Raw genomic sequence first — 22,163 nt, 5'->3', positions numbered from 1 at the left:
ACCTAGATATGTATTTTCTTGTGAAATGTATGGTGAAATTTTGTATAGAATATTTCTTCTTTTGAAACTTTCTGCCTAAAAGGAGATTTTATGCTAGTTTTAGGTGTTAACTCGAAAAAGGCTGAGGAAAATTTTATGCAAAAAAAAAAAAAAAATAAATAAACATATCTGGGTTTTTGGCAACATTGTTGCAAATACATTATCTTGATATATTATGAAAATAGAGAATTCTTTTCTTCAGTGACTTATAATGAAATTTCATGAGGAATATTTTTGTCTTTGACGTTATCCTTCAAAAATGATGTTTTGCAGGAGAATTTGGCATAAACTCGTATAGAGTGCGGCTTCATCCCTAAATTTTTAAAAAACCAAAATGAGCTAAATTGAGGATATTTTTTCATGGTTTATATTCAATATACAAACTTATTTTCTTCGGAGACTAATAATGAAATTTGATTTAGAATATTCCTCTCTTTGACACTTTTCCCCAAAAATGTAGTTTTAAAGGAGATTTTGGCTTATATTGGAAACGGGCTAATTTTTCAGTAAAACAATTAATTTTCACTTGTTGTACATAAACTTCAAATATAATTTTCTTAAAACCTATAAGACCTAGATGTGTGGTTTATTCAGAGATTTCTGACGAAATTTTGTGTAGAATATTTCTTCCTTTGACACTTTTTGCAAAAAAGGAGATTTTATGATACTTTCAGGTGTTAACTCGAAAAAGGGCCGGGGGAAAATGGATCACAAAAATATTTCTTCCATTTTTAAAAATTGTTACAAAAATATATTATCTTAATATATAATGAAAATAGAGAATTATATTCTTCAGTGACTTATAGTGAAATTTCATAAAGAACATTTTTGCCTTTAACGCCATCCTTATAGAATGATGTTTTATAGGAAACATTGGCATAAAATCGTATAGAGTACGGCTTCAACCTTAAAATTTTAAAAAACCAAAATGAGCAAAATTGAGGGTATTTTTTTCATGGTTTATATTCAATATACAAACTTATATTCTTCGGAGACTAATAATGAAATTTGTTCTAGAATATTCCTCTCTTTAACACTTTTCCCACAAAATGAAGTATTAAGGGAGATTTTGGCTTAGAATTGAAACGAACTAAATTTGCAGTAAAACACATAATTTTCACTTGTAGTACATATTCTACGTATGTAATTTCCTTAAAAAATATTAAGCCTATGTATATAGTTTCTTCTGAAATGTATGGTGAAATTTTGTATAGAATATTTCTTCCTTTGACACTTTTTGTCTAAGAGGAGATTTTATGCTACTTTCAGGTGTTAACTCGAAAAAGGCTGAGGAAAAATTTATGCAAAAAAAAAATAAGAAACATATCTGTGTTTTTGGCAACATTGTTGCAAATACATTATCTTGATATATAATGAAAATAGAGAATTCTGTTCTTCAGTGACTTATAATGAAATTTCATGAGGAATATTTTTGTCTTTAATGCTATCCTTCGAAAATTATGTTTTGCAGGAAACTTTGACATAAACTCGTGTAGAGTACGGCTTCATCCCTAAATTTGTAAAAACCCAAAAAGAGCAAAATTGATGATGTTTTTTTCATGGTTTATATTCAATATACAAACTTATTTTCTTCGGAGACTAATAATGAAATTTGATCTAGAATATTCCTCTATTTAACACTTTTCCCACAAAATGAAGTTTTAAAGAAGATTTTGGCTTATATTGGAAACGGGCTAATTTTTCAGTAATGAAAATTATGTTTTCACTTGTAGTACTTTCATTTCGTATGTAATTTTCTTAAAAACTATTAAGTCTAGATATATGGTTTCTTCTGAAATTTGTGATGAAATTTTGTGTAGAATATTTCTTCTTTTGGCAGTTTCTACATAAAATGAAATTTGATGGTACTTTCAGGCCTTAACTCGAAAAAAAGCCGAGGAAAATTTGTTAAAAAAATAAGAAATATTTTTGCATTTTTTGCCTTGGATATTTTTTTAAAATTGAAATATTTTCAAAAAATAGAATTTAAATATTTTCTATGAAATCTCATTCCTTCCATCCACATTGATTTTGAACTGAATTAATTTAAATATTTTTTTTTTATTTTCTACAATAGGACACAGGCACTGTTTGCTTTGGCCCCCTTGTTATCCTAGAGTCCACTTGCTTTCATGTTTTATTTATCACCTCCCACCCAAAAAATCCAACACTTGATTCCAAATCACAAATAATCAAAAAAACTTGAAATAAATCACAAAAAAAAAAATATATTTGAACTGCCACTACTTACCTCCAAGTCCATGGCTTTCAGGGTCTGTTGTTGATTCTGTTGATTGACATAGGATAGCATGTCGCCACCTAAGGTATGACGGCGAGGATCTTCTCTCATCGTTGTTGTTGTTGTTGTCACCAATATACAATGCAGAAGCCATTATAACAGGACATGGTTTTAAAACAAACAAAGGCATTAGAAATAAAACCCCAAGAACAAAAAACAACAACAACAGAGTGAAAAAGAAGAAGAAGAATCCCAACAACAACAAAAAAAACAGAAACACGGGAAACGCTTAATGAAAAATTCAATTGCGCTTTCGTGTTTGCCTAATGTGCTCCTCTACTTACCGCCCTCACGTCCTTTGCGTTTCTTTTTGGAGCTGCTGCCACTGGAGGTACTGCTGCTGCCACCTCCACCACCACTGTTGCCAGCACCTCCGCCACTGCCACCACCCGAACTGTTGGCATTTGAAGAGTTCGCTGAACTTTTATCTTTGCTTTTCCAGCGTATTAACATTTTGAGCGGCTAGACCAGGCCTCCTCTATGCATGGGAAGAGGGAGAGCGGAAAAAGATACAAGGAGAGAAGTTTTGTAAAAACAAAAAACTGCAGCAGGACTTTGGGTTCTTGTCGTCTAAGTCCTAAAGAAAAAGGAGGAGGGTTTGAAGAGACATTTTTACACCCCGCATCAAATGAATGGCAAAAAGGACGAAAAAGGATATCATGTTTTCTTAGCAAAAATAAATATTTGATGTGCAATGACAAACACCACTCAGTGCTCCTGGCTAGGGTAGGCCAGGCACCTTGGAGATATGCACATGCCAGCCTTGTCAGGAGTTATGTGGGAGTGGGGCGCTGGGTAAATGTGTTAAAGGACAATGTTGGGATAAAATCACATGAATATTTGATAAATTCTTCTTAAGTAAAGTTGGGGCACATAAAAAAGAATGGCAAAAAGGTAAAGAAGACGAAGAAGAGGAAGAGGAATTTTATGACTTGCGGCTGGGGAGGGTGGCCAGGCACCAAGGCAATCAGCCAGCCAACCTGCCAACCAGCCGGGTCAAGAGGATGTTAAGCCACATCCAGTTCCGAATCCCAAACCCCTGCCATTGCTGCGCATGTCCTTGTTACACATATGAAATTTCACAGTTCATCTGAGACGAGGAGGGTCGTTGTCGGTCATCTCGCCCGACAAATCTGCTGTTTGTTTATGTTTGAAAAATTCAAACAAATATTTTGCCGGTAGGAATAAAAAAAATCATCACGTGCAGGTTTATCAAAAACAAAATAGAGAACTCTATGCTCTCTCTCTCTCACAGAGCGAGAGAGAAAAAGACTCAACTCTCTCACAACTCCTTGGTCATGGTAACCTAAACAAATTTTTTTCTCAATTTGTGAGAATTGAACTATGATTTTTTGGTGAATTCGAAACAAGTTGGGTAAGGTTATTGCCAGGCAATGGCTTTCAAAGTAGGCCCCCGACCAGCCAAAGATTCCAAAACTTTTCAGGGAGTTGTTGTGCCAGACCCAAGGCGTTTTAAGGTTTCAAAGTAACTGAGTTAATTGTTGCCATTTTTTTTTCTCGTTCATCATTCGACATTCTTCAACTGGGTTTAATGTTAAAGTTGAAGTGCTTAATTCCGAGAGGGGTGGCTGCTACATATATTTTCCCAGTTGCTCTAAGGAAATTCCTTTACAGCACTTTTTCACAATTTAAGATTTTTTTTTTATTTTTTCCAAAAATATTTCCTTGAATTATTTCTATTTTTTTTTCTTTTTTTCCTCCATCAACTCATTTCATTTAATTGCTACGTTTTTCCTGTCGACAGCTTCATTAAAAATTCTCACACACAAAACACACCTTTTCCAGGAATTTTCCAAAATTTCTTTTAAACACAACTTTTTTTACACAGGATATTTTTGCAATATCCTTTGACTTTCTTTCAATTTTTCTTTTTTAAACTTTTAATTCAGCAACAAATTTTCTTTGCTTTTTTTCTAAATATTTTGCTTAATTTTTCTGCTGGTATTTTTTGGACTATCGAGTCGTGTCTATTGTGAACCGTATGAACCGTTCGATACTTCTTAAATGCCTGTGAATTTCGTGTATATCATAGAAGAGTTTCCGCCCTAAATGTTTTTTGGCAGGCTGGCGAGAGCGCATGTCATATCCTTGCCACAAATTCCACCACATGGCGGTAGTTTGAAAAGCCCTGGGGAAAGTTTTACAGTCATAAGGGAGAGAGAGTAACACAATTAACGGCCTAAAAGTATGTGAAGGTTTTTGAAAGAATTATAAACACAAAATTAATTGATAGAAAAATATTAGAAAATAAAAAAATAAAATCATCAATTTTATTTTAATTAAATTTAAAAAAAAAATTAAAAAAAAAATAAATAAAAATTTTAAAATAAATAAAACAATATAAAATTTATCAGTTGGTTTTGACGACAGATGTATACCCTCGGCAAATATTGACAATTTCGTATCGGACCTTAAATATGATATAAATATTGCGACCTCTTAGCTTTGGACTATATCGACTTCTTCCTTCACTTTATATGAGATGTGTGATAATTTTTGGAAAATGTACCACACACAGGGTGAGATGAAAAAAACTGCAGCCAACTTCAGACAGCTGTCATTTCTAAGCCACTCGTCCGACAGTGACAGCTCATTATATTACTTACAAGCGTACAAAAGCATTTCGGTGAGAATTTTCCAGAATAAAAGTTATTCGTGATGGAATCCGAGCGTGATAGTGTGATTTCTTTACACTTGGCTAGAAAACCACAAGTGGCTATCGTTAGAGCACTCCAGTATTTAAATGTGAATAAATCTTTTGTGACTCGTACAATCGCTCATTACCGTGATACTAGTAGCGTAGCTCGACGTCAAGAAAGTGGACGGAAGAAAACAGCAACATCAGCAGATATGGTTCGAAAAGGTAAAGAAGCGACTTGATCGAAACCCGCTTCGCAGTGGCCGAAAAATGGCTCGCGAGCTGAACATATCGCAATATTCCATTCGGCAAATATTGAAAAATGAGCTGGGGGCCATTGAATTTCCAAAAAGTGCAAGAATTTACACCGCAACAGAAAGAAAATAGACTCAAAAGAGCTAAAGAGTTGCTTCCCTTGGCCGAAAGTGGTGAACTGCCGAATTTGGTTTTTTCCGTTCTCCGATGAGAAAACATTCGTTGTCCAGCAGTTTGTAAACAAACAAAATGATCGTGTGATCGAAGCTTGTCAAAGAGGACAGCTGAAAATTTGCTCCTTCGGTTGGCCACCATAACAGCCGATGGCCGCTCTCCGCTGGTATTTATCGACCGTGGCATCAGAATAAATGCTGAATATTATCGCGAAAATATTCTGGAGGGTGTATTAAAGCCTTGGGCGCGCAAACATTTCGGCCACAGACCTTGGACATTCCTACAGGACCCAGCTCTATCGCACTCAGCACGCGCCACCCAAGAATGGTTACAAAATGAGGTTCCTCGCATCATTTCCAGCGCATAATGGCCACCAAAATCTCCGGATACCAATCCGTTGGACTATTGAGTTTGGAGCCAGCCAGACAGGCAGATGGGCGGACATCGCTAGATCGACTCCAAATGTCCTCAAACGGATTTGGTCCAAAGAGACCTAGGGTCTAAAACCTTTATATCGATGAGGCACCGTCAAAACGGTATCAAATAATAGATATATGGCTGAGGCTATAAAAAAAAAACAGATATGTTCGGTCGGGCCGAAATTTTAATACCCACCACCATTTTCAAAGAATTTCCAAAAAAAAAAACCGTCGAAAAATACCGCTCAATGGAAAGTCGTTATATGTCTAGGGGCTATTCGAAGACGTGGTCCTGCATATACAATTTTTGTCATTAGCTGCAGTACCCATTACGAACTTTAAATACGAAATAAAATTAACAAAATACCAAATAAAAGGTGTTGCCGTTATACATGGGCTAAACGAAGACGTGGAACTATATAGGCAATTTTCCGTCATAGGTTCTAGTACCCAATACGGTCTTCAAACACGAAATTCGGAACAATTCCGGTGAATAATGTTCTTAAAATCATCCAAATAGCAAATATCAAGGGGGGTACAGTTGTATGGAGGCTATACGATATCGTGGACCTATATAGATAATTATCTTCCAGAGGCTAAAATACTACGAAGGATCTGCTTGTGTGGATTTTCAGACAATTCCATTGACAAATTTGGCTACAATCATCAAATACCGAATATCAGGGGGTACCGTTATATGGGGGCTATATGATACCGTGGACCGATGTAGCCCATCATCGGACTTGACGTGCCTGCAGACAAATTACTGATCTGTGCAAAATTTTAGCTTCCTATCTTAATTCGTTTTGACTTTAGCGTGATAACAACATACGGTCAGACGGACGGACAGACAGGACTTAACAATCTTAAAATTTTACGCTAATCGGAAAGACAAAGCGAGCGAGTCTTCATAGCTGGAGGGCCAGTGAGTCTCCATAGACGAGCTGGGTGGCCAGTGAGTCTCCATAGACGAGCTGGAGTGGGTGTCCATAGATGAGCTGGAGGGCCAGTGAGTGTCCATAGACGAGCTAGAGGGCCAGTGGGTGTCCATAGATGAGCTGGAGAGAAAGTGAGTATCCGACGATATACAAACGGAACTTGATACGATCTTCATACTATGAATGGTAGAGGGTATACAAAATTTTTACTGCATTTTATTAATAGCAAGAGGTGAGTTTACCCCCTGCCTAAAGGGTGGCATCTATAAGTGACTAAGAATAAAAATGTCTCTCACTATAACTAGAAAATATTTCCAAACATGGCGACATCTGTTTGTCGTAATTGAAAACCATAAATTCACCTCGGCACGCATAGTGCAGACAACAATCACCAAGAGTTACCACACCGCACATTGCTACCATTTTGACTTGCTAACTAATACACCATAGCATGGTGGAATACACCATAAAACTATCAAATGGTGGCTATTTATAGACACTCTCCTCAGTTAATTTTCAACACGGCGAGAGAGGTACTACTACAACATTAGAGATGTGAATTAACCACACCAAGGTGATTAATTACTAATATTTTCACCACTACATTTTTTTTCGTATTCCCACCACAAAGCAGTTTCTGCGTTCAAGTATGTAGCCTAGTCGTCAAGCAGGTCATCTTCGTATGGTATAAATTTGTTTGAGAGCGTGGGTTCGATTCCTGCTCAGGGTAGGTAGAATATTTGTACTCCGTAACTATTACTTTCCACAACGAAATTTCCCAATTCTCGTTGAATCCCTCGCCAAATATCCGCCACACGTCATTTGCTAATTTCCTTGCATTTGGAACGTGCCATTGGAAGAAGGGAGATGAAACTTCTCTGAAGGAAGCTAGGTTAGTCGTTGCACTGGTTGCTAGACGCTTAGTGCCAATCGAGATGAGAAACAATTATTTCTTTTTGGAGAAAAAATTATTAATTATAATAATTTTATAATATTATTAATTATAGTAATTAATTACAATATTATTAATTATAATAATTAATAAATATTGATCTATTCCAGAACTGCAACAATGTAAAAATTTGTGTTGCGATATTCGATTTTCCGGATTCTTGCAGCTTCTGGAACAGAGAAATTTTTTAATGAACAAATATTACTTTTTCTTTAAAAGAATATTGGAATCATATGGACAAAAATCTGTGAGAAAAATATTTATTTTTTAAAAGATAATTATCCTTATGTTTCATATTAAAAATGTTTATTTATTTATTTTTTTTTTCTTTGTAAAAAATTATAAGAAATAATTACATCATAGAAGAATACTTGTCAAATATATATATATTTAAAAAAAAAAATAATATTTTGTTTCTAATAATTTTTATAGAAAGAAGGATTCTCAAAGTACCAAATATTTATCTGGCATAAAAAATTCTAAAATAAAAATAATAAAAAAAATATTTTTCATTAATGAAAGCAGTTGTTATTATGGAAAAAATATTTTTCTTGTAGAAAGTATTTTTTGAGGATTTTAAGGAGTGTATAAAAATAATAAAAAAATAATTGTATACCCTCAACCATATGACTACAGGGGATATATATCATTTAATGCGGCCAAAACATGTCTATCGATATAAGGGTTTTAGACCCTAGTTCTAGTTGTTTTAGATTGAGTTCGGAATTGGTCAATATTGGTCCAATCCTTCCCCCATACAATTTGTTTCATTTTTCACAGAAATTTTATAGCACTTAGATTTTGATTTTGTTCGAACTTTGCAAATCCCAATATTTTTATCACTGCTAGGTCAGGTGTGATAACGGACCATTATACATCAAGTACCTCCAAAAGAGAGTGTCAAAATTTTGAATAATTATAATTCTCATAAAACGTAAAATAAGCATCCAATTTGTTAATAAACTTTACGCATTCCAACATTTGTACTAACACAAGATCTGGTGTGAAGATGGAATATATCTGGTACTTCCCCAACAAAAGGATCAAAATTTTGATTACAATTCATTCATAAAATGCGACGTAGACATCCGATTCTCTTCAAATTTAACACATCCCAACATTTTCATTAATGCAAGATCTGGTGTGAAGATGATAGATTTCGGCCTACCCCATCTGGTACCTCACCCACAACGGTTCAATATTTTGAATAAATCTGAAACTCATAAATTGCGAAATGAACTTCCGATTCTCTCCGCCTTACTAATGTAAGATCTGCTGTGAAGATGGGATTTATCGGGCCACTCATTTGATACCTCCCACACAAAAGGCAGTCAACATTTTGAATAGCAAGACGTTCATCAAATGCTACATAAGCATCCGATTCTCTTAAATTTCCACACATCCCAAAATGTTTACTAGCGCAAAACCTGCTGTGAATATTAGATATATCGGCTGCTCCTTGTGGCACCCCACCAAATCAATTTTTTCAACAATTATATCTCTCAAAAAATGCAAAAAAACATTTATTCTAAACTTCACACATTCCAAAACATCTCTTGTAAAGATGGCAGAAATCCTTCTACACCTTCTAGTACCTCTAACACATAGGGTCAATATTTCGAATAACCGAAACCCTCATAAAATGCGAAATAAGTATTTGATTCTTTCTCAACTTCATACATTCCGATATTTTTACTAACGCAAAATTGGGTGAGAAGATGACAGACATCGGTCCACACCTTCAGGTACCTTCCCCACAAAGGGCCAAAATTTTCAATGCTCTCAAAATCAGTCTCTCATTAACTGCGAAACAAATCTGTGATTGTTTGGAAACTTGGTATTAACCAGAAGTTGAGTACAGAATTCATCCGCAAATTTCTTCTGGTAGCTCTGCCACAAAAAATTAAAAATTTGATTGACAATTGTTCGCAAAAAATTGGCAATAAATTTTCGATTTTTTTAAAATTATTATAAATATCAGTACTAGATGAAGTAGAATACTTCGGCCCACTATATCTGGTACCTCACACACATTAAAATCTTTTTTCTATCTGATATAAAGTGAAGAAAGTCAGTCAAATCTGGCATTTTGTAATATTTACATTACACTTAAGTCAGATACGAAATGGAACCTCACCCACGGATCGGAATCATACTGCAGGTATAAATATATTAAAATAAACGTATATATCTGTCGGCAAACTTGACTGAGACTTTTTAACTTGTAATAATTTTCAATATATATATTTTTTAACTCATCAATATTGTTCCCTGTTTAAATATTTTCAATATAAAATATTTTTAAATATATATTTTAATTTTCTTTTATTTTCGTCGTTTTTAATAGGCTTTGAAAAATGTATATTTTTTTGCCTTAAATATTTGTGTGTACACGTATTTTAATATCTTGGCAATTAATTCTATTCTGCCAAGAATCAAATAAAAACAGCCGACAATTTACGCTACATATATGTCCGGTCATCCATTTATTGTTTTTGTTATGGCCCACTCCCCCTCACCGCTAACCGAGACAACAATCATCCATCAACTTACAAGGTGGCGGTGGTGGCCCCTACCGACCGATCAACCAACAAAAAAATATTATACCATTAGAACCATTATGAAATATCTGCCGTCAAAAAATCATGACAATAGCAAACGCCAAGAAAAACAAAAACAACAGCGACTACTAAAAAAATAAAACGCCTAAACATAAGCATTAATGTACCCTGCCATCGAGCGAGCGAGCGAGCGACCAAACGAGCCAGCGAATGAGTAATAATCCAATGAATATTGGCCAAGATGAAGGAAGATATGGCCAAGAAAATAAAACCAAAAACTGAAATGATTTGATTTTTGTTGTTCTTGTTTTTTGTGTTTTTTAATGTTTGCGGTCGGCATTTGTTCTTTCATCTCTTGGGTTGGCTTTTTGGCGCATGCACTACTCGCTCTCCTCGGGCTCGTCAAGCCAACACGCACCATTTATGACAGAGATGTCAGTTTTACTCGGTGTCAAAAAGATTCATTGTCCAAGTGTTGTTGTATTTGTTGTTGCTGTTTATACCCTACACCACAAGGTGGTCAGGGTATTATGTCTTTGTGCATTTGTTTGTAACAGGCAGAAGGAAACGAGATAGACCCATAGTTCCTTTTGATGATCTGCATAGAATCACATTCTGAGTCGATTTATGCATGTCCGTCCGTCCGTCCGTCTGTCCGTCCGTCCGTCCGTCCGTCTGTCCATGTATTTTTGTAAACAAAGTACAGGTCGTATTTATTGCCCGATCCAGATGAAATTTTGCACAGATCATTTGTTTGGCCCAAGGACGAACCCTATTGAAATTGGAGATAATCGGTCAAAATTTAGATATAGCTCCCATATATATTTTCGTCCGATTTGCCTTTTATTGTGCACCAAACGTGTAATATCAGCCCGAATTTTATGGAATTTTGCATATACACCCAAATTAGGCCTGAAAATATGTATGCCAAATTTGATCGAAATCGGTTCAGATAAAGCTATAGCTCCCATATATATTGTTCATCCGATTTGCTATTTTTGTCCACCGCCGCCGTAATATGCACTCTGCAACAACAATATTTGGGGAAATATATCAAATACAGCTCAGAAATACATTTGCTAAATTTTATCAAGATCGGTTCAGATTTGGATATAGCTCCCATATATAACTTCGTCCGATTTACTTTTTATTGTGCACCAAACGTCTAATATTTGTCCAAATGGGATGGAATTTGGCACTTACGACCGAATTGAGTCTAGAAGCTAGTATGCCAAATTTGATGGAAATCGGTTCAGATATAGCTATAGCTCCCATATATATTGTTCATCCGATTTGTTATTTTTGTCCACTGCCGCCGTAATATGCACTCCGTAACAACGATATTCAGGGAAATATATCAAATACAGCTCAGAAATATCTTTGCCAAATTTTATCGAGATCGGTTCAGATTTGGATATAGCTCCCATATATATCTTTATCCAAATGGCAGTACAATTCCGAATTTAAAAGATACATATGCTTCGGCATATTTAGTCTTTTGAACTTTAAGTTATAATTATAATCATAGCGTGTATGATTGAATTCTCCCATAAAAACTTTTAATTGTTATGTGTAGCTCTACTAAATTAGCAAAGTGGTGTAGGGTATCATAAAGTCGGCCCCGCCCGACTTTAAGACTTTCTTTACTGGTTTTTTATTATTAATTGATCCAATAAGATTAGAGTCCGAGTTTTTTTTTTGTTTTCAGTGTCATGGATCAAGGCAGAGAATAGATTGACCCAGATTAAATGGGGGTGGGGAGTCGCAGAGAATTTTATAAATAAAAATATAAAAAAATATAAAACATGTAAAAATGCTGTAAGTTCGACCGGGCGGAAGTTTGAATACCCTCCACCATTTGGAACGAATTTGGCAATATTCAAAAACAATAAAATTCGTTAAAAATTCTGTAAAAAATTAAAAAAAGAAACCGAATGTAGCTGTTACATTAGGGTCTATACGACGACATGGACCTGCATACAATATTCAAATGCGAAACTTAAAAAAAATCGGTGAAAATGTAGCTAAAATTCTGAAAATACCGAATATCGGGAGTTACCGTTATATGGGGGCTATACCAAAATGTGGACCTACATGGCCCATTTTCAATACCAAAAGGACCTGCAGACATAAAATACATTTGATTAAAATTTCATCAATCTACTTCAATTCGTTCGGAAGCTAGAGACGGATAGTCGGACGGACATCGCTAAATCGACATAGAATTTTATGGTGATCAAGAATATATATGCTTTGTTGGGTGTAAAATGTATATTTCGAGGTGTAACAAACGGAATGACAAACTTAATATACCCTTAAGAGTTATCGGGCTTATCAACCAGACGGACGGAGGGGCGAACACCCTTAAGTGGACTTCAAAGATCCTGAAACATGATATGGTCCAAGGAGACCTAGGATCTAAAACCGTTATTTCGATTAGGCACGTTTTGGACGTATCAAATTATATAAACCATTTGTAGCCATAGGGCTGAGGGTATAAGATGTTCAAAAAATACAATTAAAATTCTCAAAAAATTGAAATTAAATTAAATAAAAATTCCAACATTAAATATTCATACCCTACAATTTTTTTAGATTCACCCAATGAAAAATAAAAATTGTTGAAAACTTCTGAAGCGGAATTTCTTGATTTTTTTCTAGAACTTTTTTATAAAAATTCTCAAAATTTTTGAAAAAAACATTAAATATTAAATTAATAAAAATTCCAAAATTTAATTTTCATGCCCTAAAATTTTCTTAAGATTTACCCAATTAAATTGTTGAAAACAGAATTTAAAATTAAAAAAATTTTTAAAAATTTTGAAAATTTTTTTTTAATTTAATTAAATAAAATTTTAAAATGTAGTTTTCGTACCCCACAATTTTTTTAGATTCACCCAAAGAAAAATAAAATTTGTTGAAAACTTCTGAAGCAGAATTTGTAGATTTTTTTTTTTAAATTTTTTAATAAAAATTTTCCAAATTTTTAAAAAAAAATTTTTTGTAATATTTAATTAAATAAAAATTCTAAAATTAAATTTTCGTACGCCACAATTTTTTTAGATACACACAATGAAAAATAAAAATTGTTGAAAACTTCGGAAGCAGAATTTGTAAATACTTTTCTAAAACTTTTTTATAAATTCATATTTCTTCAAAATTAAATATTAAAACCAAGAATTTCATATAATTTCCAAAAAATTTAATTTTTTTCTTAAATAATTTGTCAATCAATTCAATTAAAATTCTCAAAATTTTTGGAAAAAAAATAAATTAAATTAAATAAATAAAAATTCTAAAATTTTCATAACCTGCAATTCTTTTTTTTAGATTTATCCAATGATAAATAAAAATTAATGAAAACTTCTGAAGCAGAATTTGTAGATTTTTTTCTAAAACTTTTTTATAACAATTTTCAAAATACCCTTTTAGATTTACCCAATAAAAAATAAAAATTGTTAAAAACTTCTGATGCAGAATTTGTAAATATTTTTTTTAAATTCAAAATTTAATATTTATTTTTTTTTAGATTCACCCAATAAAAAATAAAAATTGTTGAAAACTTCTGAAGCAGAATTTGTAAATATTTTTCTAAATTTTTTTTTTAAAAATTCAACATTTTTTCAAAATTAAATATAAAAAACAAGAATTTCCCATAATTTCCAAAAAAAAGGGCATTATTTTTTTCTTAAATCATTTTTCTATTTAAAAATTAAAATATCAATTTTTTATAGAGGACACGTATTTTTAGTTAAATAATTTTCATAAAAAAATGTGAAAACCAAAAATGTTTCAAAATTCCATAAATGGAAATTATTTCTTTACATGAAATAAATTTCCAAAATGGGGATATTTCCCATCCCGTATTTGTTACAAATTATCTCCCATTTAAATTTAAAAAATCTCAATTTTTTTCAATGTTCCCCTTAAGTTCCTCTCCATTATTTTCCCCCTCTTACCCCCTCCAGCTGACTCGCCGTTCGCCTCTGTCTAGTTAATAATGTCAAATAAGCCATATCGGAGCAACATTCTGTCTAGAAAGTCAGTCAGTGAGCAGAATTTGCAATAATTTTGGGCATAATGCCAATAACAACAATAACATCAACCCCAACAACATAGTATATATTCAGCACACTTGTTGTTGCGTGCCGAAGAAGAAGCACCAGAAAAAAAATTAAATTGAAATCTAAACATTGGAAATGGGAGAATGGGACCAGTGGTTCATCCAAACATTGGTCGGTGTGTGCAGCGAATTGTGTGTCTGAGTCGTAAATCTGGTCAACATTTGGGCCATGTGAGTTATGTTTATGCCAATAATGGCTAAAACCAAATACTCGCACACACATACTTCTTTTGGCCACTGGCCAAGTGGACAAACGAGAAAATACGCATTTTGTTTTCGTTTTCAATTTTTCTTGTCTCTTCGTTTTGTTTTCTCGTTTTGTCGTTTTTTGGAAACTTTTAAGCTTGACAAATTTCCTAGCTTTTCACGGGCCACACAATGCAAACATTAATCAAGCGGTTTTGTTTTGTTTTATTAAAAAAAGTAACAACAAAATAATAATTTTTTAAGCCAAGAAGCTTGACCACATTGACATCTCTATTGCCGAATCACCATCAGTCATGGGTTATTTGGTTGACTGTTTCGCCGAATGATTTGTTTGCCGAATTGATGGACTTGACTTGGCTATGGCGTATTTACATAATTCTTCCATACAAATCCTATTAGCCAATGATTAAGCTGTTAAAATAAACAATGCGCTGAGTTATGAGTCAATATTTCTAAAAGTTAAATCGAATGTGGGATACCCTATTTAGGTTAAATAAATTTAAAGAAAAAAATTTTTCTAGAGAAAATGAATATTTTTCTATAGAAAATGTTATCCGGATAAAATTTTTCTATCAAAAATGTTATCTGGATAGAATCCGCATAATATTTTTCTATAGAAAATGTCATTCGGATAATATATTTCAATAGAAAATTTTATATTTCCTACAGAAAATTTTATCCGGATAAATTTTTTTATGAAAAATGTTATTCGTATAAAATTGTTCTATGGAAAATGTTATCCGGATAAAGTTTTTCAAAAGGAAATGTTATCCGGATAAAATTTTTCAATATAAAATGTTATCCGGATAAATTTTTTCTATAGAAACTGTTATCCGGATAAAATTTTTCTGTAGAAAATGTTATCCAGATAAAATTTTTCGATAGAAAATCTTATACGGATAAAATTTTTCAGTAGAAAATGTTATCCAGATAACGGATAAATAACGGATAAAATTTTTCTATAGAAAATGTTATCCGGATGAATTTTTTCTATAGAAAATGTTATCCGGATAAAATTTTTCTATTGAAAATTTTATTCGGATAATGTTTTCTATAGAAAAATATTATCCGGATAATATTTGTCGATATAAAATGAAAAATATTATCCGGATAATATTTTTCCATAGAAAATTTTATCCGGATAATATTTTTCTATCGAAAATGTTATCCGGGTAAATATTCAATGCGAAAACGTGATCCGGATAAAATTTTTCTATAAAAAATATTATTCTAATAAATTTTTTCAATAGATAATGTTATCCGGATAAAATTTTTCTATAGAAAATGTTATCCGGATAAAATTTTTCTATAGAAAATATTATCCGGATGATATTTTTCCACAGAAAATGTTATTCGGATAATATTTTTTTATAGAAAATATTATCCTATAATATTTTTCCACAGAAAATTTTTATCCGGATAATGTTTTTCTACAGAAAATGCTATCCGGATAATATTTTTCTATAGAAAAATTTTTTGCGGATAAATGTTTTCCATAGAAAAAATTTTTGCGGATAAATGTTTTCCATAGAAAATTTTATCCGGATAATATTTTTCTATAGAAAATTTTATCCGGATAAAAATTTTCCATTGAAAATATTAATCGGATGAAATTTTTCAATAGAAAATGTTATCCGGATAAAATTTTTCTATAGAAAATGTTATCCGGATAACATTTTTCTAACGAAAATGTTAACTGGATAAAATTTTTCAATAGAAAATGTTATCCGGATAATATTTTTCTATAGAAAATTTTATCCGGATAATATTTTTCTGCAGAAAATTTTATTCGGATAATATATTTCTATAGAAAATGTTATCCGCAAAAATTTTTTCTATAGAAAATGTTATGCGGATAATATTTTTCTATAGAAAATTTTATCCGGATAATATTTTTCTATAGAAAATTTTATCCGGATAAAATATTTCTACAGAAATTTTATTCGGATAATATATTTCTATAGAAAATGTTATCCGCAAAAATTTTTTCTATAGAAAATGTTATGCGGATAATATTTTTCTATAGAAAATGTTATACGGATAAATTTTTTCTATAGAAAAAACTTATCCGGATAACGTTTTCTATGGAAAAACTTTATCCGGATGAATTTTTCTATGGAAAAAACTTATCCGGATAGCGTTTTCTATGGAAAAAAATTCTTTCTATAGACAATTATTACCCGGATAAAATGTTTCCATAAAAAATGTTGTCCGGATAAAATTTTGCTACAGAAAACATTATCCGGATAATATTTTTACAGGGAAAATTTTATTCGCATAATATTTTTCTATAGACAATTTTATCCGGATAAAATGTTTCCATAGAAAATGTTATCCGGATAATATTTTTTATATAAATTAAATTTTTTTCTAATTTCCGGATAATATGATATATCCGTATAATATTTTTCTATAGAAAATATTATCCCGATAAAATTTTCTATAGAAAAATTTTATCCGAATAATATTTTTTATAGAAAAATTTTATCCGAATATTTTTTATAGAAAAATATTATTCGGATAACATTTTCTATAGGAAAATATTATCCGGATAAAATTTTCTACATAAAAATATTATCCGGATAAAATTTTCTATGGAAAAATATTATCCGGATAAAATTCTCTATGGAAAAATATCCGGATAAAATTCTCTATGGAAAAATATTATCCGGATAACATTTTCTATAGAAAAATATTATCCGGATAACATTTTCTATAGAAAAATTTTATCCGCATAACATTTTCTATAAAAAATATTCGGATAAAATTTTTCTATAGAAAAAATTTAACCGGATAACATTTTCTATAGAAAAAATTTATCCGGATAACATTTTCTATAGAAAAATTTTATCCGGATAACATTTTCTATAGAAAAATTTTATCCGGATAACATTTTCTATAGAAAAAATTTATCCGGATAACATTTTCTATAGAAAAAATTTATCCGGATAATATTTTTCTATAGAAAATGTTATCCGAATAATGTTTTCTTATAGAAAATTTCATCCGAATAATATTTTTCTGTAGAAAATTTTATCCGGATAATATTTTTCCGTGGAAAATTTTATCCGAATAATATTATTCTAAAGAATTTTTATCCGCACATAATTTTTCTATTGAAAATATTATCCGGCTATTAGAAACTTGTTTCAAACCCCATCTTGTATCGATTTGCCTACCCAGTGCTTGTTCTATCATGACTTCAGACCTGAAAAACCCCAAAGCGTTTCGAACAATCCAAGGTGGTAAATAATTGTTAATTTTTCTAACGCAATCGCGTTTTTTTGAAAAGATGTTAACAAATAGATAAAACAATTCGCTTGTACGGCACAAAATTTACATGTGTCAAACACTTGTCAAAAAGGCCATTACACCAAAGAATAATAAAAAAACAAATGCAACAACAACAAAAAAATAGAAAACCCAACAACTATTTTGAGCAAAACCACAATTGGCTGAAAATGGTTAATAGTTACAGATATAGAATTTGTAATGCGCTCGGGGAATATCCAAAAACAAAAAACGAGTTGGAAAAAAAGGGGGATACTCTGGTATTTGGAGTGATAGAAATTAAAGGGGAATATCCCAGATTTTAGTTTTCAGCCAGAGAGCCGTGCCTTCTCGTCAGCTTCTAATTTTAAAAAAAATTTCATTTTTTTTCAAATGAATCGGCCGACGTGCCTTGTGGCTGGCTGGCTGGCTGTCATTGCAACGCCGATGCTGATGCCGATGATGAGGCTGATGATTCTCTAGAATTTCATTTGAAATCAGCAGCAACAATAACAAATTGCAGCGATTAAGACAAATTACCGAAACTTTGCCACAAATTGTGTGTGCCCGGAGGTGGAGGGAAGGAATGAAAATTTCCCAAACTATGTCAAAAGATCAAAGAAATTATGAGGCGGTACCTCAAAACCACCCCACTCCACCTCCCTCTCTCTCTACCTAAATGAAAATTATTGCATATGCTTGAAATGCAAATTTTTCCTAACAAGCTAAAACATCGCCAAATGCTGACTACAAATTCTTTGAAATTCTTCTGATGATGTCTCGCACAGCCATTCAAAAATGGTGGCAAGTGGACAACAACAGCAGCAAACAAATATTTGCCAACAACAGATGTTGCAAAAATTGAAAATATTTGCTTAGCTTCTTCTTCTGCTCCTTCCGTTTCCCCTTCTCTTCCTCCTTCGACATCATCGACATCCTCTGTTGGCTTTTATTAAATAATTTCTAATGTTGATTTTTGTTCGAAAGGCCAATCCCAAAGCTGATGGCGACACAATGAGTGTTTGAATGCGCGATCATAGAATGTGCCACCATTCTGGCAGCAACAGCAACAACCACACTAGCCATCAGCAGAGCTCTGCTGATCTTGTCAGACAATGAGTCAACACTCGGATGGATGGATTTATCTTTGCCTTTGCATCACATCTCACACACATCTATTCGCAAAGGTATGTTGAGATTTCTTTTTTGCTGTGAAAAGAACAGCTACAACATAAAGATCAAATATACACACACATACACACACCCATGGTGATAGAGATAAGATGAATTATGTTTTATGTCAGTTCAACTAGGTATGAAAAAGATTGGCAGAACAAACAAACAAATAATACACTGAGAGAAAAGTTGGCTTCTGAAGAGGAAAATATTCTTCGGATAACATTTTCTGTACAAAAACATTATCCGGATAACATTTTCTATAGAAAAAATTTATACGGATAACAGATTCTATAAAAAAAATTATCCGGATAACATTTTCTGCAAAAAAAATTTTATCCGGATAATATTTTCTATAGACAAAAGTTATCCGGATAACATTATCTGTAGAGAAAGATTTATCTGGATAATATTTTCTTCTGAAAAAATTTATCCGGATAATATTTTCTTTAGAAAAAATTTATCCGGATAATATTTTCTATAGACAAAAGTTATCCGGATAACATTATCTGTAGAGAAAAATTTATCTGGATAATATTTTCTTCTGAAAAAATTTATCCGGATAATATTTTCTTTAGAAAAAATTTTTTCGGATAAAATTTTCTATAGAAAAAAATTTATCCGGATAATATTTTCTATAGAAAAAAATTTATCCGGATAATATTTTCTATAGAAAAAAATTTATCCGGATAATATTTTCTATAGAAAAAAAATTATCCGGATAATATTTTCTATAGAAAAAAATTTATCCGGATAATATTTTCTATAGAAAGAAATTTATCCGGATAATAGTTTCTATAGAAAAAAATTTATCCGGATAATAGTTTCTATAGAAAAAAATTTATCCGGATAATATTTTCTATAGAAAAAAAATTATCCAGATAATATTTTCTATAGAAAAAAAATTTATCCAGATAATATTTTCTATAGAAAAAAAATTTATCCAGATAATATTTTCTATAGAAAAAAAATTTATCCGGATAATATTTTCTATAGAAAAAAAATTTATCCAGATAATATTTTCTATAGAAAAAAAATTTATCCGGATAATATTTTCTATAGAAAAAAAATTTATCCGGATAATATTTTCTATAGAAAAAAAATTTATCCGGATAATATTTTCTATAGAAAAAAATTTATCCGGATAATATTTTCTATAGAAAAAAATTTATCCGGATAATATTTTCTATAGAAAAAAATTTATCCGGATAATATTTTCTATAGAAAAATATTAACCAGATAACATTTTCTATAGAAAAATATTATACGCATAAAGTTTTGCATAGAACATTTTTTTTCGGATTACATTTTCTACAGAAAAAAAATTATCCGGATAATATTTTCTATAGAAAGAATTTTTCCGGATAAGATTTTCTATAGAAAAATATTGTCCGGATTAGATTTTCTATGGAAAAAAATTATCCATTTTCTCTGGAAAAAATGTTATCCAGATAACATTTTCTATAGAAAAATATTATCCGGATAACATTTTCTATAGAAAAATATTGTCCGGATAACATTTTCTATAGAAAAATATTGTCCGGATAACATTTTCTATAGAAAAATATTATCCGAATAACATTTTCTATAGAAAAATATTATCCGAATAACATTTTCTATAGAAAAATATTATCCGAATAACATTTTCTATAGAAAAATATTATCCGAATAACATTTTCTATAGAAAAATATTATCCGAATAACATTTTCTATAGAAAAATATTATCCGAATAACATTTTCTATAGAAAAATATTATCCGGATAACATTTTCTATAGAAAAATATTGTCCGGATAACATTTTCTATAGAAAAATATTGTCCGGATAACATTTTCTATAGAAAAATATTATCCGAATAACATTTTCTATAGAAAAATATTATCCGAATAACATTTTCTATAGAAAAATATTATCCGAATAACATTTTCTATAGAAAAATATTATCCGAATAACATTTTCTATAGAAAAATATTATCCGGATACAATTTTCTATAGAAACATATTATCCGGATAACATTTTCTATAGAAACATATTATTCGGATTACATTTTCTATAGAAAAATATTATCCGGATAAAATTTTTGTGGAAATTTTTTTTTTTTTGGATATAATTTTTTTGTGGGAAATTTCCAGCTGGATTTTAAACGCTATATAAAATCTCTCCCTTGAGATGTCTGAATTTAAAGGAGGATAGCTCAGTCCAGGGCTCCTCTGCGGTCCCAAAATATTTTTTTATTTTTTCACAGTCCTCTAAACTCTGTTTATGCAAAATATTGTGGAGATGAGCCCCTTGTATCCCCTTCCCACCCCTGCATAACCTATTTACATAATTCGATGTAATTTTTTTTGTTTTTTTCTCCCTGCTTTTTTTCTTGTGGCCTCTCTTTACCCCTTTTCCCCCTTCTATGTGTTTTCGCCATAAATCTGATCTGTTTCATTTTGATTATCAAATAACAATGCCTTCGTGCCAAAACAACTGAAACATTTATGCATTTATATTGAATTTATGAATGCAAATTACCACCCACCCCTCCCCCTACCTCTGCTTGAAAAATGTGTGCACCATTTTTGCATGGAAATTGAAAAAAAAAATGGACCAATACATCTCTCGTTTTTCCAATGAATTTCAAATAACATTCTATGCATTTTTAAAAGAGATTTCAAAATAGAATGGCTTGGAATCGATCAGAATCAGTCATAAATCATTTGATTTTCAATGTAACATGAAAACGAAGAAGAAAAAAATTGAATGAATAAATAACTGACACAGTTATTATGGATAGCTGAGTGGTGGAATATTTTTCAATATTTTAAATGGTTTTGAAATCAAGGGGAAATATTTGAAGTGGCTATAGAAAAAGTAGACCCGTAAAGAAAACCCTTTTTTGGAAAATTGGGCAGAAAAACTACAACCAAATTCGGGCTGCTGTCATTTCTAAGCCACTCGTCCGACAGGTTTTAAAATTATTCCAGTGACAGCTCATTGTATTGTTTACAAGCCTACGGAAGCATTTCGGTGAGAATTTTCCAGAAAAAAACTCATTCGCGATGGAATTCTAGCGTGATTTCTTTATATTTGGCTAGAAACCCTA

General features: G+C 31.6%; 1 protein-coding gene across 2 annotated transcripts in view; it reads right to left on the bottom strand.

Annotated features, from left to right (window-relative positions):
- The window catches only part of LOC101899523 (coiled-coil domain-containing protein CG32809), a 62,236-nt gene extending 57,925 nt beyond the window's left edge, over positions 1-4,311 (bottom strand). Inside the window, exons 1-3 of one of the 2 annotated variants that reach the window (XM_059122368.1) lie at positions 4,136-4,311; positions 2,623-2,816; positions 2,291-2,379 (exon numbers count right to left, since the gene is read on the bottom strand). In XM_059122368.1, coding sequence (XP_058978351.1) covers positions 2,291-2,379; positions 2,623-2,791 — 258 coding nt within the window. In that variant the 5' untranslated portion in view covers positions 2,792-2,816; positions 4,136-4,311. The remainder of the gene's footprint in view (positions 1-2,290; positions 2,380-2,622; positions 2,817-4,135) is intronic. The other variant, XM_059122369.1, reaches the window with a different exon arrangement.
- Between the last annotated feature and the right edge of the window lie 17,852 nt (positions 4,312-22,163).

Source organism: Musca domestica, unplaced genomic scaffold (genome assembly GCF_030504385.1).
Source record: "Musca domestica strain aabys unplaced genomic scaffold, Musca_domestica.polishedcontigs.V.1.1 20, whole genome shotgun sequence".
In the NCBI taxonomy this organism is placed as follows: Eukaryota; Metazoa; Arthropoda; class Insecta; order Diptera; family Muscidae; genus Musca; species Musca domestica.
This window is presented reverse-complemented; position numbering and strand designations above follow the sequence as displayed.